The 19,653-nt window shown below is 43.0% G+C and overlaps 1 protein-coding gene across 2 annotated transcripts in view; it reads right to left on the bottom strand.

The window, feature by feature from the left end:
* The window catches only part of btbd7 (BTB (POZ) domain containing 7), a 29,139-nt gene that overhangs the window by 7,663 nt on the left and 1,823 nt on the right, over positions 1-19,653 (bottom strand). For both annotated transcript variants that reach the window (XM_079693792.1, XM_079693791.1), the window contains exons 2-3: positions 15,449-15,675; positions 3,848-4,981 (exon numbers count right to left, since the gene is read on the bottom strand). In XM_079693792.1, coding sequence (XP_079549918.1) covers positions 3,848-4,981; positions 15,449-15,530 — 1,216 coding nt within the window. In that variant the 5' untranslated portion in view covers positions 15,531-15,675. The remainder of the gene's footprint in view (positions 1-3,847; positions 4,982-15,448; positions 15,676-19,653) is intronic.

The following is a 19,653-nucleotide window of genomic DNA, read 5'->3' as shown; positions in this document are numbered from 1 at the left end:
AACACACTCTCTGGGAAACTGGACACCAGACTTGAGAGTGAAGGCTCCAAAGATACTCCCGCTTTCAAATCTAACGCTTCTTACCCATCCACGCACAACTCACACACTTTTAAGACTTGCACACATGTTAGACGAACTGCACATCCACATGTGCGCATCGACGCACAAACGTATGATACTTCCCCTTTTAGGCATCTTCAGTTGTCATGTCAAGTTAGCGAAACGCAAAGCAGACACCTGCAGAGTTAAAACGAAGGGTGGGAAACCCTGCATCGCTAAGTAGACAGATAAAGTTGAAATGTGGACCAAGGCACTTTGGCTTTTTTTATCTGCTATAAACAGACAGGAAATGGATTCAAAACATCTGTGCCTCCATCCCCAGCACTCCTCCCTTTGCTGTCTGTCTTCTAGAAAGCGCTTTTTCTCACGTCAGTCTTTCACCTTTGCATCTTTGCCCTCTCTGAGAAGTAGACACACACAAACAAACGCATGCACAAAGGCACACAATACCCCACTTGGGACCAGTGGCCCAGGAAAGCAAACAGCTCTGCTCTGTGTTAGCACATTATAATTCACAGCCTGTCTTTTAAAAACGCAGCACTTTTAATATGAGCAGGAGATTAGAATCAGCATTATATCTAATACTAACCCACCTCCCCTTCTCTCCAAGGGTGGTACACCACGTTCATTGGAGTTTAGCCGACTGACAAGAATATCAACACAACAGCAGGAGCAGCAACAGCCAGCTTAACACTACACTAACTGTGGAGGACGTATGCATTTTATCCTGCTGTTATTATTTGGAGCTCTTTGTTTATGGAGCGCACCGTCTCCAAAGCCACTTAAATCATGAACCGCACTCTGTGGCCTGTAAACAAGCTGCTGGAAGTAAATCATGTCTGATGATGATCACTCAGGGCCAAGGACTGAAAGCACCGGTCAGTTATTGTGTATGGAGAGAGAGGAAGTACCACAGTGCACAAGCTGAAACCACATCAATTTGCTATCATCTCTGCGGCGCCCTTCAAAAATTAATAAGGCTTTTAATATTGGTTGCTATTTGAGTGGGAGGGAGTCATAAAGGGATGCACATGTTGAGAATTAGTTTGGAAGACTGACAGGGAGCTCAACAAAAACCTCCATGAGTCAGGACTTCACACAGCCAGACGGCAGCAGTCGAAGACCACACGAGGAGCGAGACGGTGTCTACTAAACCCCTGACAAAAGTCCTCTGCTGCCTCATGAAGTGACATGGCAGCCCCTAAGTTTCCTGATGTGGGATGGAAACAGACACATTTCTTATAATCTCATAATTAACTTACAGATGCTAGTTGTTAGGATTTTTAAATTAAATGTGAAATACAGTTTCTGTCATTGAGTGTCTGTGCCAACCAGTCAATTTCTCCTTTACATTCATGTCTGTCCAAGATTAGACATTTCTTGTAAAGTAAAGGAATTTTGATTTATGGCCAAAAAAGTGTTTTTGAGTAATATTGAACTCTGACTCTAAAAAAAGAATCAGGTTATAATTACCAAGTGGACATTACTGCCAAATCTGATGAGTCCCTAAATACGCTCCTGAGATATTGTGTTTAATGTGATGGATGTGAGGTCACAGTGACCTTTGATCCCCAAAATGTCATCTTTGAGTCAAAGTGGACGTTTGGGTCAAATTTGAAGAACTTCCCACCCTCCCATAAGACCACTGGACTTGGTTGTCCCCGGCGCGGAGGCATAAAAAAGGAAAACATAAAATAAAGAAGGGAATAGGAAGTTGCAAAAGAAAAAACACTGGATGAAACACTAGGATAAAATGACACCAGGTCAACCTCAGCTATCTCTCCCCATTTTACATGGAGGTTTCATGGGAACTGATTAGAGCGGAGCAGCACTGAGGGAGAAGGGATAAAAATACCCTCAGTTAGGGGCTTGTTGAGAGGGGGGGATGGGAAGGAAGAGGGGGTGATGGTGCCTGGTGATGACACTATTTGGCTGCTCGTCGGCTTAAGCTGCCAGAGTGACCCTGAGAGTGACACTAGAGCTGGAGGACGGGAGGTGGTGTCTAACCAGCTGTGTATGGTGTAAGTGTACACTGAAACGGAGATCAGCAGCTTCCCACAACAAAATAATCCCTACAATATTATATGCAAGCATCTTTATGTATCGAGTGCCTTTTTTCCCAAAACTATGAACTGTTCTTCATAAAGGTAATTATTTTGAGAGGATTCATCTTGCTGTGATTTTAAGGCTTAAACAGTGGGCCATCATCATCATCATTGGTACCATTCTACAAAGCACGAGTGATATTGGTAAGGCGAAGTGCCTGCGAAGAGCCCAAAGGACATTTAAAGACAATACCTGCCCCCCGCAACAGCCTGTTCCCCCTGCTGACGCCTGGCAAGCGATACAGGAGTATCTGATGCCACACCACCTGACCACAGAGCAGCCCTTTATCTCAGGCTGAGACTCCTTCCCTCCACCTGCTGTTCCACACTCCACCATAAAGTGTCTTCATCTTCATTTTGATGAGTAATCTTGCGTTGTTGTTCAATGACAACAAATTAACCTTGAACATCTAAACCCATTAGGAGGACATGGTTTATTCAAATTGTATCAATATTGGAGTGGGAATTTACACAGAAAAGCTGAAATATCTGCCTACTGAGGAAACAATACTTTTGAACTGGATTCAAAATAACCTTTATAAATCCATTTTAGCATAGCATACTATCAAACTTTCTTTTAAAGAAATTGCTTCACTAAAGTGTTTTGAGTCACAACAAAGTATATAGAGTGCATTTTCAATATATTTTTGTAACATGGTGATTTCAATTGAAAATAAAACTGTTTTGATTTCATTACACAGCATAGGGCAGTGACACTGTATGCTTAAACCGTTTAATTTCTTATTACCCTTTCAATATTTGACAAACTAATTTACATCATCCTGGTGCTATGAAAGATAAGACGGGTATAAAATATGATAACAGCGTCACACAGCCTCTCTGGATCTACAGTTATGACAGGCAGCAAAATGCAGCACTTTTTGTGTGCATTGGAAATAGACTGGTTGAAGTATTTAATATTGCATTAGTTATTCTGATCGAAAAGGAGCTTCTGGACAGCACTCAGACAAGAGACTCTGGAGGAGGTGAGAATGACAAAGTGATTGGCTCATGTCAAGCCATGACTTTAATCTTCAACATGCTACTGGGGTCAGAAAGTGAAACAGTGGTTAGAGTCAGAACGACACTGTCACCTCAGAGAAGATAGACCAGTGACGAAGTAGACGACAGAGGCTCAGATGCGCATGTTTCAGACAGTAAGCCGTCTGCCCCTGGAGACGCAGACAAACCCTTCAGCCTATATCAATCTGTTACTGGCAGCCGCAGCTCCAACACCCATCACTGTCAGCCAAGCTGTTTAACACCAGCCTGCTCTGCACAACCATATTGCACATATTCCACCATATGCATGATGTAGTTTTAAGGACTGTGTAGAATAATAATACAGTAGCGTTAGACACGTTATATGAATGTATAGAGAGAAAGATTTAAAAAGCCCTTGCGAGGCATTATTCACAACAAAATCCAGCCAGATCTGAAAAATGCAATTTCTCATTTAATCAGTGGAAACATTATGAATTAATTAAATTAAACTAAATTGTAAGGCAGACCAAGCATAAAAGTACAGCTAGACAATTAAAAACATTTATTTTATCATTTTGAATGATTATGTTTTAAATGAACTCATATTTCAATGAGAGAGGTAAAAGATGCAAAGCATAAAAATACATTACATCATTTATTCTTACAAGGTTCTATATATGGCTGTAAATATGGCTTACCTTGAGCCAGCATACTGAATTCTAAGAACAGAGCGATGTGATACAGCTCCATGGCCTCCTCTGTGCGCGTGCTGGCTCCACGCCCCCCAGACACCAGGGCTTGAACCTCTCCCAGGCTTCCCGCCGACGGGCTTCCCCGCAGAACGAGCCCGAGCTCCACCGCATCCGTGTACATGCAGTGGAGAATGACCTGCACATATTTCCGCGGTATGATGGACTCATCCAGCACTATTCGCGTGGGAGTCTGCAATGTGCGCTCAGTCATTTCCTCTCCTGTGCGGATGCGCCTCTGCAGAAGGTTCCTAAAGAAAGGAGAGCGGGCCGAGAGGATAGCTTTATGGGCCCTAAGGTCCTCGTCGGGGGTCCCGGGGCATCCTGAGCCCACTGTTGGTGCCGCGGCCACGGCACCTCGCTCGTTACAGCTCTCTATCATCTCAGAGTCCGAGGAGAAGCTGAGCAGAGCGTCGTAGTAACACATGTAGTCAAACAGGCCCTTCATGTCAGCCTCCAGGGAGTTGGGAGTCCCAAACTCCTCACTGAGTTGCACCAGCACATCCACGTTCTGCAGCCTGGTATCCTCCGCCCCTCCCACCCCAAACTCCCCAGTGTACAAGTAGTGAAGTAGGGCAGAGAACATGGGCACATCAATGCCAGTGGTCTCAATGTCCATGAGAACCTCTGCTCCATAGCCAGGAGATGACGATAGCAGAGCCTTAAAAAAGGGGCAGCGGGCAGCCAGGATGGCCCGGTGCGCTGGGAAGCAAGTACCTTGGAAGATGAGATCCACATCGGTGCAGTATTTATGCTGGTAGAGGGCCGCCAGATTCCGCGGCAGGTTGGGGGCCTCGGCACGTGCCAGGCTGGCCTGAAAACTTAGCTCCTTGAGCGCTGCTGTGCCCTCGTACTCCTCCACCAGGGCGTTTGAGTCCCGGACGTCCCAACCTGAAAGAAGCTCTCGCATCTGCCGCGCATGATCTGCTGAGCGGCTTGACTTCCTCCTCTTGATGAACCTCCGTTTGAGGGTCGCCAGACCAAGGCTCTTCTTCTTCCTGTCTGTCGGCCGATCATGGCCGTGCTCCAGGCTGTAGAGCTTAGACTCCCAGCCATATCCCTGCTGAGAGTAGGACGACGTCCCTGGAACAAACACAATGCATGTTAGATTCATAAGAAATGTTACTTGGTGTTTAAAAAAATCTTGGGAAATACTGGATATAAATGAAAGAATATTTTCTCTTTATGAAATAGCAATGACAGTTCTTCCTAGATAACTCCTTTAAATAGTTTTCTAGTGAGACATTTCATAACCCTAACACCATTTCACTCTGGAGTGCAAACTGTTAGAAACACAATCTGTCTCTAGCCCCTCTGTGGTGTGGCCAGCTCCGTCAGGCCAAACACACACCACCCTGACCCAGCTTCCAAAGCATCTGGATCTAGTTCAACAGCAGAAAAAACAGACATAACTCCTTTATTTTGTTATGTAGAGACCAAACTATGGTTATTCACAGCTTGGGAACCAATTAGCTCATAGAAGACATTGTCCTGCTTCGTACTCCTCGATGAACTTCCGTCCATTCGCATACTTCAGCCCAATCAATTACACTAAACGGCAGTCGTCTTTGGCATGCGAGACAGAACTCGTACTTCAGAGGAAACTCTGCCAAGGAGATCCTTTCTCTTCCTGCCCTTCTCTCAGCATCCATCAGTGTGACCCAAATAGAAATCATTCTAACAGTGTGAATCATCTGTGGCACAGGTCAGCTCACCCCAGCAAATAACAGTTTAGAGTAAACCACATGGGTCTCAGAGGCTACAGAGATAATTTGGCTTTACTTTGACTTCAGAGAAACTTTCTACATAAACCTTGGAGCCAAAGTCATTTAGAAAGTGAAATAAATAATTATTTTTGTTCACGACAGATTTATTTAAATTAATCTCTGAAGCAGTTCCCCAAACCGTCTGGCACAGAGGGCAGCAGGGAAAGATTTAAGGGCCATAAACGAAAAAGACTCCAAAGATTGATAATTTAGGAGTTAGTCTCCTAACATGCCCATGATGAACAGTGATTTATAACAACCAATCAAGAGCACTACTTAAAAATATAAGAAGTAATGAGTGTATGAGTGACCTCATACACTCGAGTGCAAACAAGTAACAAACAAACAGAATGAACAACCTGAATGTGACCCTTTTTAGCACATGCAGGCAGACAAAAAGGCAGGCTAGCTGTTGTAGTACAGCAATGTTCTCTGGGAATGACATCAACACTGCTGATATTGAAACAAAATGTAAAGGTCTCAGACTGCAGCCTTCATGTCATTCAGTAGAAAAATGTTACAATCTAACAGTCAACAGCTGGCCACAGGGACCAAACGTCATGATACCAGATTTACTCCTATCAGCTCTGATAGCCAGCAGCCTTATCAGAATCACATCACCCCCCACACTAACAACAAAACTAAGAAGAGCAATACTGCAATGCTGGTATTTTTTGGGTGGAAGTTATTTTAAACTCTGACAGCAGCATACTTAATGTGATTTTGGTTAACCACCCACTTTGGACACACATTTCTCTGGATATCTGCCTCTCATAATACTTCATAAAATCCATATGGCAGGGCAAAGTAGACAAGTTTCTTTCTAATGCATCAGTTGTGTGAGGCAATGGCTTGCTTTAAGAGCTCTCACCCACAATTAGGCTGCAGCCACACGAGGACAATAACAGAAACAAACCGAAATCGTTATCAAAAAAGTCTTCCGTCCACACGCAATAGGCACCATAAACGTGTCCGTCCACACCAGGGGTTCCCAACCTTTTTTCCCAAGAGCCCCCCCAAATGACTCCTGTTGGAAGTTAGGGGGTCAAAAATGCTACAATTACTGTCACAAACTGGATGAATGTGAAGTATTTTGTTAAAGGAGGATGAAAGCGTAATTAAGGAGCACTATTGGAGTGACTTTGATGGTTATTGGACTCAGGATTAATTCATTTGGATTCCCGCTGTATGAAGAAATTAAAGGATGGGCGGCGCAAGTGGAAACAATTCACAAAAAGGATTAAACTGTTTAAAAACACATGCTCAAAGTAAGCCGGATTTTGCCGATGTGTTTATGTGGATTCAAAAGTCGTAAATAATCTACAAAATGGAGACCGAGACCGATCTGATCGGAGCAACTGTGACAAATAATCCAATTGAAACCGGCATGGACAACAATGACTCTGGGTCCTTCTCACTTTGGTTAAATGGATTCCTTGTGTCCCTCACTTGCGTCGTTTCCCTGCGACTAGTCCCTCCCACCAGGGAAGCATGGAGAGACGCAAGGAAACCACGAGAAGCAGGGAAATTAGTTTTAAGAGCAATGGGACGTCCTTTCCTCCGGAGCGTCACGTGAAGCAACGTCCGTTTGTGATGACGCCGCACAGCTGATCGTCTGACAGCAGTTCTGTCCCCGTTATTTTCACAAACACCCCCGCCTACACATTTACTGACACAAACATTTGTATCATCTGTTGTAGACCCAAATAAATAAAATCGAATAAGAACTCATTCTCAAAAAAGATAAACGCCATTCTTAAAATGTATAAACGAACAATAGTTGGATTAATATTGATTAGAGTGCACAACAGAAATAAAATAATTGAGAGAAGAAAAAGAGATATGTTATCTCTCAAAACCCAGTTAGATTAACATTCATTGGATTGCACATTTTGTTTGTTTGTTTGGATATGTAGCAAATTAACATTTTAAATAGCACTTAATGACTGACTGAATGGAAATGACAATAAATGAAAATGTAAAACGAAAAAAGCGATCATGAAATTTTGTCCAAAAAATGAATAAAATGATTTTTGACCACTTTGTTGTTCAGATATATCACATATTTGCAATTAAATGATACATTAATTGAAACAAAACACGGTATGAACTGAGGAGTGACTCCCGTGAGGTTCATGTATTTTCTTCACTCCGCTGGGAAACTGCTCTCATGTCAAGAAGCATCAGATCAGTGCATGCACTGCATCGTCCAATCAGTGAGCGATACACAGTAAGGGGGCGGGGCGAGTGTCTGAGGATTTCATCGAAGGATGGTCTGGTGGTTCCTCGATTATAGCTCCTCCATTATCGCTCCTCCTGCAAAAATAAGGCCATTGGGACGCTACTCAAGATTGCGCAGACAAATCAACTTCCGGTGAGACCGAGACAGAGGAGCGAGGAAATGAAAAATAAGAGAAGTGAGAAAGGGGCTTTGTTTTAAAAATGCGCTTATCCAGAAAAGCCTGGTTTGGACCAAACTCTGGGGAACAGCCGGGACGCCAATACGGAAGTGCAACACACTGCAGTTCATACATGGGCCGCTAGGGACTGACTGCAGAAAGGAGCAATTTCCATAGAACCCCATGTTAAAATGCCCAACTTTACACTAGAAAAAAACATGTTTCTACCCATGGATGCAATACATATTATTATCGATATAGTTAGATTCCACCTTCATGATTATGAATCTGTGAGTGAATTGTTTTCTAACACGACCCTTTTATGCATATTAAGTCTTAAAGTGTTTGCATAAATTAGGGCGTGGTCACTTTGATGGACATGTACATGCCTCACTGTCAGCTAACAGCAACTTGTCCACTCTGCTAGGCTACAACCATAGAGGCTACAACGTTAGTTAGTCGTAGTTACTGTACTTGACCCTTTAGCTTTAGCCGTGTTCGTGGTGATTGTGCCTTTTCGGGAATATTGTTACAAATACGAGACAATTAAAATGTCGTGCTGTGCGCTTGAATGTACTGACAGAACTTCCAAAAAGTCTAAAATGATAATATTATACATGTTAATCCCGTTCGCAGGTGTTTGTGTGCTTGGTAGCTTAGCTTGTTACTTATTAGCCAGCTAATGACGTAACCCTTTATTAGTGCTGGGGGGAAACGATTATTTTGAAAACGATTAATCGGGCGATTATTTCATCTATTAGTCGACTAATCTAACGATTATTTTTCTGTTGTCGATTTATAAAAAACATAATGTATCTCAAATAAATACCAAAAAACATTACTTCATTCATGACAACTGCGCACCAGCTTACGTGCAGCCCTGGCCTGGACATTGCTTGGCTCCGTTAGTTGACATACATTGATACTATAAGTTAGTCTAATGTTATGTTTGACTCGTAAACGACCACGGCATGAGTTAGCTCTCTGTGCAGTTTGTTCGTTCCGGGTTAGTAGCGGCTAGATAGCGGTGTTCTGCAGACGTAAACTAGCTACCATTCCATCCAACATTAAATGCTGGAAAACGTTAACTAACACACAGCTGGCGCCATTAGCTTGGTAGCTAACATTAACTACCAACCAACCAAGCACGAACAAACCTATATGCTATAAGATAGTTAACACTACCGAGGTGCACAGAACTCAAGCTGCACAACACACTAGGGCTGTTCCTATTTATGAATATGCTTTTATTTTGAAGGAGAGGTAGCGCTGTTGACAAGAAGTTGTTGTTGCTATGGAAACAACGTGACGGAGATTAACGGAGAAAAGTAATATCTACATATAAAGACGGAGAAAGTAAACGATAAAGTTTATGGTTAAGTTTTAGCACCCCCCGAACAAGCTCTTACGTTGATATTGGAGATTTCAATAAATTCAATTTGAAAGACCGAGGGCGAGATGTTTTTGTTTGGGGGCTTTTTGCAGGGCTTCGTGCGCAATCCTGTGAGGAGGAGGTGGTAGCCGTTTCAGTCTCCATAGTGTTTAAAGTGCGATTGCGAACAGCTTGTTGTTGTTTTGGGTGATCCACGTGTGTGTGGCGATGCGTCGACGAGGAAATATGTCGTCGACGATATTTTGAAGTCGACGCGTCGACATCGTCGACGCATCGCTACAGCATGGTAAATGGTAAATGGACTGTACTTATATAGCGCTTTATCCAGTCTTTAAGACCCCTCAAAGCGCTTTACATACTACATGTCATTCACCCATTCACACCCATTCATACAGAGCAGTGTACCTTACTCTATAGGACCTAACATTCATACACATTCACACACCGTTGGCCATGCCATCGGGAGCAACTCAGGGTTAAGTATCTTGCCCAAGGATACATCGACATGTTGACTGCATGGGCTGGGATCGAACCCACAACCTTCTGGTTGAAAGACGACCGCACTCCCTCGCAGCCACAGCACTATCCTTTAAACATACATATACATTTTAGTTTATGATTCAGCCTTGGGTAAGACTTTTATAGTCTATGGCTATGACGCCCATAATGCTAAACGGGAGCAAATGTTAATAGGGGACCCAATTATCCCAGTGGTGGCCGCCGGCGCTAACGGAGCCGCAGGGGGCTAGCTCAAGCCGGTGTCCCGGAGCTAGCTCCCTGCGGCTCCAGGTTAGGTCCGGGCGATGGAGTCCGTCGTTATAACTGGAGATCAAGGAATGCAGCGAAACGCAGACTTGGTTCGCCTGCTGTAGTATTAGCTAAATAAATTATGTTGAACAAGGCTTATTAAGCTGAACATCGCCACAATTGTTCTATTATGTATTGGTACTTATTTTTCTTAACGTGTGAATGACAAGCATTAAGAATAACAAAATATAGCTAATTCTCATGCAGATTGTCTCATTTGATTATGAATGTAACGTTTATATAGGGGAACTACACTGTTAGCAGTAACTTGGTATGCATGTATTTCATGTTAGCTTAGCTTCGGCCCATCTACACTACAGGCATGAAAAAATCTTGAAGCTGGGCGTGTCTGAAGCTTGGCGATTTTTTGCGAGCAACCAATCACATGAATCTCCCGCCCCCGACATACAAAGCAATAGCAATGTTAAAACGAAGTAAACTGGATATAAACTCTCCAAACAGGCGAAAAAACTATCAGTTTCACCCACTGTCTCTGCCACCTCCCTCCATGCCTGGTTCCTCCGGTTTGTATCCCTGTAAATAGTTCCGGTCGTAAAGAACCGGCTGATTTGCTACCGTAATATCTCGTTTGGAATATGAGGAAATGAACTGCGGTCTGGCTCTCCCAGCTTGCACGCGGTTGGATTGGCTGAGCTTGCACTGGCGGGATTTGCATAAACGGAATTTGATTGGCTGATGCCAAGCATCGAGCCTCAAAAGTTGAACATTGTTCAACTTTTGATGCCGATAGATGCTCGTGATGCTTGCAAAGCCATGCCATGCTCCCCACAATGCAGTTCGGCGAAGATTAAAAATCTTCTACGTCACCCCATTCAAGTGAATGGGCGAAGCGTTGAAAGCATTTTTTGATGCCTGTAGTGTAGACGTACCGTAGCCTGAGCTAGCTCTGTTTACTTCCAGTTCGGAGGCAGCAGGTCCCGCCTCGGCTCCGCCTCTTTGCCCTTATTTGTAGCAGGCGGGATTAGACTGACGTCGCTGTCAAGCGTTAGTGGCCGACTCCGCCTACTAAGGGCTTCTCGGCAACTCTGCAGAATCCTATGGGTGACGTCACGGAAACTACGTCCATTTATATATACATTCTATGGTTTGGACACTTTACGGGCAGAAGAAACACTTCTATTAAAGAAAGAATTATACATTTCTGTCTTTTTATGCCTTTAATAGCTACTAACTTAAATTGTTATTCTAATTAATTAGTCAATTATTTTTTATATTTTATTGTAATGTAGAGACGAGGCTTTTAGTGACAATCATGTATTGCGTTACAATATGTAAATAAAAAATAAATAAATTTAAAAACAAATATGATATTTGGCCTCAAATCATCGATGCAAGACCTATGTGCGAGACACGAGACAACTCGAACCGCTGGAGACGCTGTAGTACATATGCCGGGCCTGTAAGTGGCGCTGTACTTCTGCCACAAAATACACCAAAAGCAGCGAAGAAGACTTCTCGCACATGCATGGTTGCCATGGTTGCCCTTCTGTTTATTCTCCGCGCTGGATTTAGCAGCAGAGGTGGGGTTTCACCGGTAAACATGTCCGTTAAAGTTTAAATCTTCCGGACAAAATTAGAAAAGTGCCGGTCAAAAGGTCTTCTTTGTTATTTATTGAGCTTTAAAACAAATTAATAACGACTCTATATAATAATATAAGAATAATACACAGAGGACGGAGCCTATCTTCTCCTCCCCCTCTCCTGACAGCCCGTCAGTATCCGTGGTCTCATGCAGCTGGCTGATCCAGAAATGAGTGACCCGACAGTAAAAATAAACACATTTATAACTAGTGTAGGTATATTGAGAGGTAATTAAAATAGCTAAGGGTGATAATCTAACTTGAAGTGTATGTTTTGTTCCGCACATCGTTCCATCACAGCGGGCGGAGCTGCAGGTTATCATGCAGAGCTGCGTGTCTCCTCTCCTGTCCGATTAGACTTCACTCGCGTTTATGTCAATATCGATCAAATCTAGCTGGAAGCTCCTGCTGGTTGCACTGTGCTGCGAGATACCGGGACCTGGCTCGAAACACTGGGGATATCGTCCTCATGTGGCTGCAGCTGTAAGCCCCGGCCACACAAGGACTTTAATGGTCGTATCTGCTACAGTTCACTATCAGATAGACGGTTCGGCCACACGAGGCCGACATGGAAACGCAGAAAACGATAACGGGTCCCAAGGTGGGTAGATCTGCAAACGAAACGCTCTGGGGGGGCAAACGGCTCTGTGTTTACGCCTATACGATCATTTCCTGATAACGTTGAAGCAATAGCCCCACCTCTCCTGCTCAGAGATCAGATGCTGGGCTGTCAGAAGAGGGGGAGGAAAAGAGAGGCTCCGTTTTTTATTATTTAGAGTTGTTTCTGGTGCCTGTTGCGTGTGAACGGAAGACTTTTTTGATAACGATTGCGGTCCGTTTGAGTTATAGTCCTCGCGTTGTCGGGGCTCACACTGTGTGTTTTCTAGCACGGGTGCGAAGTGCCAAGAGGGTTGAGGAGTACATGTTCACACCCTACTTTAAAAGAGTACATTTAGGCCCCATTTACACGAGGACCAAACGGGTACGTTTGCGTTTACGCACAAATTCGTTTTTCAAAAAAGTCTTCCATTCACACGCATTCGGCTCAATTAACGTGTCCGTTCACACGAGGCCGCTCGACCCGCTGGAAACGCTGTACTACATATGCCAGGCCTGTAAGTGGAGCTGCTGCCGCCACAAAATACACCAATCCCGCCCGGAGCATTGTTGCCCTTCTGTTTATTCTCCGCGGTGGACGGCGTGTGCTCCTGCTGTAAATCTCAACGGTAGTCCACCAGCAAATGAAAAACACCCACATCTCCGCCTCTTCCAAGTGACGAGGGAACCATGCGGCAGAGTTTCCATTAAAAACAAATTTCGCCGGTCAACATATCCGTTAAAGTTTAAATCTTCCGGGCAAAATTAGAAAAGTGCCGGTCTGAGGTCTTCTTTGTTATTTATTGAGCTTTAAAACGTGACATGTCACTTGATAAACAAATTGATAACGACTCTATATAATAATTAGGGCTGTCAAGGTAACGCGTTAATATAAAAAAATGAACGCCTAATTATTTTAACGCGATTAACGCATGTGCATTTTTTTCCTCGGCCGCCCCGTAGTTTCAGAGCGCATCGAGTTTAAAATACCATCTATACCAGGGGTGGGGAACCTTTTTCCTCTCAAGGGCCATTTCAATTTTTTAAACATCCTCCGAGGGCCGTACAAATTATTGATCTCTGCTTAAAAATGCTAAAATCACAGCCCATTCATTTCGCCTTTCTTTCATGCCGTGCAAAGAAAAAGCAAACTCTTAATCCAGATATTTTACCATGACTCGTGCATGCATTCACGTGCACGGTTGTGGCATGACCACCAAAACAGAAAGTATATTGGACACAAGATATGTGCAAATGTATTTCGTTTCCTATCCATGTTGACGTGATTTAATAGTGGGGGGGGGGGGGGACCTAACCTCCTCTAGGGGGGTCCTCACCTCCCCGGGAAGATTTTTTTTTAAATGTTGAAGTTAAAAGCATCAATCTGGTGCACTTTGAGAGCAACATTAGGAGATCTATGGATACATCTCTCAACATCCATATGAAACGGAACTGGAAGCAGATGTAGCAAACTATAATGATCATATAAAGATGTGCCTTTACCTCACTGGTTGGAGAAAAAGCATCTTATATTCGTTAGCATAGCTAGCTAACCAGATGCTAATAACAACAAAGTTATTGACTGTATGATCAGTATGACAAATGAACAGATCGCCACTGGGTTTACAACTAAAGACACAGCCACGCAGAAACTGCGGCATGTGTACGGCTCCTTATGGCTCCGTACTGCAATTTTTCCCCTGCCATGCTCCTCTGTCAGACGAGACATATACCACGTGATGACACGTTAGGCTCGTGTTGTGTTCAAGGACCCTGACCTTGGCCAGGAAAAACAGGCACTCGCCTGTTTAATTTTTTTGCGGTCTAGATTTCTTTCATTTTTTTCTTTTTTGCGTGTGTTTATAAATTACCTCGAAGGCCGTAGCAAATGGTCTCGCGGGCCGTATACGTCCCGGGGGCCGGAGGTTCCCCACCCCTGATCTATACAATCCAAGCACACTGCTGATGCCGACCGCCCCGCTCCTGCCGCCCGCTTGCAGCAGACCACACTTGAAAGTGTGCGGGAGATACGCCTGGACACGTCCACGAGCAACAAACTTTCAACAAAGATCGCTAAATGGGTGGCTACATCTTGCAGGCCAATTAACATTGTGGAGGAAGAGGGGCTGCGTGATATAATTCGGATCACATCCAACGACTGCACTTATGAATTGCCTTCCAGAGCCACCACTGTGTCGAAAATACACAACTTGTATGAAGTCCAAAAAGCGCAAGTAGAGGAGGAGTTAAGAAAGACCACCGGAGACTTTCCAGGTTGAATTAAGAATATTCGTAATGTTCAGACGTTGTTGTGTTTAATATTAATGAGAATATTTGTCATTGTTCAAAATGATAAAACAAACAAACATTTGCATAAAGCATATTTTTCCACTCATATTTTGATAAGAGTATTCAAGACTTGAAAAATACTCCTAAGGTACATTTATAACAGATAAAAAATGTGCGATTAATCGCGATTAACTATGGACAATCATGCGATTAATTGCAATTAAATATTTTAATCGACTTACAGCCCTAATAATAATAATAATATAAGAATAATAAACAGAGCCTCTCTTTTCCTCCCCCTCTTCTGGCAGCCCAGCGGCTGATCTCTGAGCAGGAGACTGTGCGGAGAGGCAGGCGGGGCTATTTCATCGTTATCAGAAAATCTAAATCAAATCAAATCGTATAGGGCGTACACACGGAGCCGTTTGCCCCCTCAGAGCGTTCTGTTTGCAGATCTATCCACCTTGGGACCCGTTATCGTTTACGCGTTTACGTGTCGGCCTCGTGTGAACGAACGGGCTATACGTGAGAGAAAAGTAGCAGATACAACCCGTTTTGTCCTCGTGTAAACGGCACCTTAACAGAGATATTTTATCATTTGTTGGCTGAAAACACAGAATCATCTATCAGAGTGGTCTTTGTTAACGGTGCAACCCATCATAACGCTCTTAATTAAATAAGATAGATAAAATACCAACCTATAAAAGTCTGCTGTGCCTGTGCATTTCCCCCTATGCGTGGGGAGCATGAGTGTGGATAGCTGGAACCATTGGCACCCATCCTCACTTCTCTTCACTTGCTATTTGGGGTCCCCCCTCTTGCTGAGTCATTCTGCTCAGACAACGTATTCCTCTCAATCCTCAGTCGTGGGTCAGGCACGGATCCTCTGAAGTGGCCTCAGAGCCCCGGGCCCAGCCTGCCATACCTGGAGGAAGACACATGAAAGAGCACAGAGAGAACAGTAAGAGAGATGATGAAGTCAAAGAGAGAAGGCCTTTTAAAATGTTGCTGACTAACATCTCCCAGGGATTGCAACATGATGTGTTTGGACTGTTTGGACTCTGTCAAAAGATAATGAATAGCCAGGGGCGTCAATGTTAAGAGAGCTAAACAAAAGGACATCTATTACAATCTATCACACTGTTTCAGCCACATTGATTAAAGCGCCATCATGAATCAATTCTGCCATGGCAATATTGAAAGGCCTGAAATGCAAAATAAATATGATGAGGAGGCTTTTTTAGAGTGACAGTGTTGAGGACTTTGTGTTCAGGCTTTGTTGTATCTTTAATCTTCAATGGTGACTTGTGTTAACAGAGACTTCCTCTGCTCAGCCCTCAGGAAACTCAGGAGGCAGTGGCAGTCAACAACAAATCTAATGCAGATGTACAGTGAATCTTCAAAAGGAAGGTACAACACACTCTGCATACACTCCCTATCACACTCTTATTTAACATTCCAATTAGAAATGTGGAGGTTTTTCCAGGTCTATGTGCATTCAGAATATAATTATACAGAACATTTAGGAAAACTCATTGACCAGGGCCATATCAATTTGAGCCAGGCAGCTTAGTTTTACATTCTCATTTAATTACTATTGAAATATCTCTAAGCTAACTTTCAAGCTATGGATCTGTAGTCTGATCACGTCAGTACTTTCAGACTGAAAACTCAGTGAAACTCTTTTCAATGTGAAAAGAAATGTAGCGCATTATGTGAGAAAGAGAAGGTCAATATATATTATAAGATGATACAAATATGTCAGGGAAGTTGCCATGCAGCAGTCGTAGCTTTGCCATTAAAACGTATAGTTGCATTAGGCCATTGTGTGTGCACGTTGCCTATTGAATATGTAATATGTTTTTGGCATCAATGGGAGGAAATACTTTGACTTGTAGGGATTTAATTAATTGCATTTAGCCAAACAAAAAAGACATTGCCGTCTGCTTTTTTTGGCCAATTAACAATTTTCCTCCAAGCTTTCTTCAAAGATGACATTTTCTACAATTTACTGTAGGAAAGCAGATGCAAATTAATCAAATGAATGATGGCTGAATTCCATTTAGCTACAGCTTCAGTTGAGTAACTACTTCTATAGGACAAAAATATTTTATTAGTGTTTACTCATTGATATGGTTTGGTCAAATAAACATTACTTTAAGACAGAAAATGTGAGCGAGAGAGGTCAACTGCAGCAAATAGCTACACATCTCAGCACCAGTCAAATGAAAGGTGCTTGCAATAACCTTTCTGCTCTCTTCTATGTACTGGCCCTGGCTCCGGTCTAACAGAAAACAGGGCACCTCATTAGCTAAGCGCACCATCAGGCTATTAATTACAAACTGAGTCTAGGTTTATTTTTAAGAGCAAGCCCATTGGAGATCAAAACTATTTTGATTGTTTTCCAAACCAGAGGGACAGTTTCTCAATTGTTCAACGCCACTTACATCTCGGGTAACTTTGAATAAATATGCTCATATGTGCCCATGATCAAGAGACTTGGAAATGTAATTCTCTTAGCTCTGACCTCTACATAACTACATATAAAAATAGTGATATATATGTTCACATTTCATCTGTTTTTCAATGCCAGACGGAGAACTTGAGTGTGATGGGAAATCTGTTTTATCTCAGCCTGCTAGTTTTTCCTGCCTGCCATACCAATAAATCATTGTGTCTGCCCCGGTAGAGCAGCACAGCCCAGCCTCCCAAGGGTTCAATGGAAAACCAAAGCCTCTTACTCCACACTCACCAACAGTCACCAGGCAGTCACACTGGAGCACTCCAATAAAAATGTTGGTTGATCTTTATTTCATTAGACCACTTTAAATAAGCTCCATCTTCACAGGGAATTCATTTGGACAAAATTAGAAGTTTAATTTGAATATGGAGGAGAGGAAGAAGCCCTTGAGATGTATACCGCCTTGTTTAGAAAGGGGATAGAGGGGTGGGTTCCTCAAAGGAGCACAGCAGAGGCGGAATAAAACAAAGCAACCAGCACATCAATCGAACAATACACTGACTCCCGGCTTTAACTCATTCAAATGAGTGAACCAAATGTAACTTTAGCTGCAGTGCAGAATTCTAAAAGCATAATTTAAGACAGCCATTTCCTTCAGACGTGCACTGTTCGACATGAAGCATCTCTGACATAATCTCTGTGATTTCGACACTTTCCTGTAGTTTAGACTGAAACAGTGTGCTGCTCTGTTGGGCTCGGGTGGGGGGGGGGGCCGAGGAGGGCAGTTCCACAGACGTGGGGTTGGGGGCAGACACCGGCCGAGCTGGACTATATGTCCCTAATGAGAGGTGACAGCAGACACTCCCTGCCCCCACCTATCTCTCTCTACATACACAAAGACATATGCAACCTTTCAAAAGGGCTCAACTTGCCTCAGACACTCGGATCATTTTCTTTTATTTAAATTAGCCACTTGCACAGGTTTAAAAGACAGAATCCCAGACTCCCACAGAACATTACTATACAAAACTGCTTAGCACAAGAACAGGTCTGATGTATTATTCAAATGACAGTCAGGGCACTTTATCAATCATTTATGTGGATTTCCTCATCATGGCAAGAGAAGGGGGAAGCAGTAGGTATCTGGTTCTCATTTCCCATCTGAAACCCCAACAATTCAGGAGCATGTTCTTATTATTTCAAAGCAGGTTTTTACCGGCCATCCCCTTATCCAGAGCTCTGCTAATGAAACACACACAGCCAATATGTTGAATCAAAGTGACAGCTGTAATGAAGCTAGGGCAGCATGACAAGTCTTCAGCAATCAAAAGTAATGTGGAAAATGACTTTGGCAGTGTAGCAGATGATTGAGAATTTTATATTTCTTGTCTTTCTGATTATTGTAGAGTAATTGTCCCATTGATTTGCTCAAATGGCACAAAGACACCTAGGTGATGTGGTCCCACTGTGAATTCTATGAATGAAATGAAGTAATCACCACCTTTTGACAGTAATCTTTGTTAGGCTCAATGACACAGCCACTAATCTTACAAAGAGGAGCAATCACTGTGCCAATATCACATTCAAGCCTGCCTGAAAGAGCAGCAACTGTAGAAATATATCCCCTCAAAGCACTATTTTAAAATTACACAGTAGCTGTAAAGTGCAATAAATGTGTCAGAGCTCTTAAATACACAGTTTGATATAATTTCATTAAAAGGGGATTTTTATTAGTCCACTGTTGGCTTGTTATTATTTCATGAAGTCCCAGCCATCACACTGATCCTAGGAGAAGCGTAGATAATTTATTTTGTGGCCCAGCATACAACTATACAGAAGAAATGCAGGCAATATGTCAACAAATCCATTGTTAGCATTTCAGATGATATGTTTAAAGGTATATCAGAAAAAGGAAGGTTTTGCTGACAGTAAAGCTTTTAAATGACCTGTACGGTTAGAAAATAGAGCGTCAGATATTTAGACTGTTTGGATATTTGATACAATCAGAAGGGGATATTTGAGGCAATGCAGGAGTGAGCTGGAACCAGAACCTTCTGCCAGAGTGACCTCCACCGTACTGATGTGTTCGTATACATCTCGCAACAACATGTGTAAGGGAATATGGACTGCATGTGGATAAAAAAATAAAACAGAATAAATGAATCTCTAAATTAAATAATGATATTTTTTCTGAAATGACAATTCAGCAGCAGAGCAGACCGTTTAACTTGCAGTGTTTACAGTTAATCAGGCCATTCAACTGATTACAGACTCTCTACCAGGAGAGCTACAGGAAACTACAGGAGTCAGAACGGACTAGAAAACAGCAACACACTGAAATGACAGACAGACAGAGGAAACAAAAGTCTCCACAGTGATGACTCATGGTGGGAAGCCTCGGGATTAGCCAGTCAACCAACAATATGAACCCTAGTGATGAAT

Source organism: Notothenia rossii (assembly GCF_949606895.1).
Source record: "Notothenia rossii genome assembly, chromosome: 7".
NCBI classification, from domain to species: Eukaryota; Metazoa; Chordata; class Actinopteri; order Perciformes; family Nototheniidae; genus Notothenia; species Notothenia rossii.
Note: the sequence above shows the minus strand (reverse complement) of the source record. Positions and strands in the feature narration are given on the sequence as shown.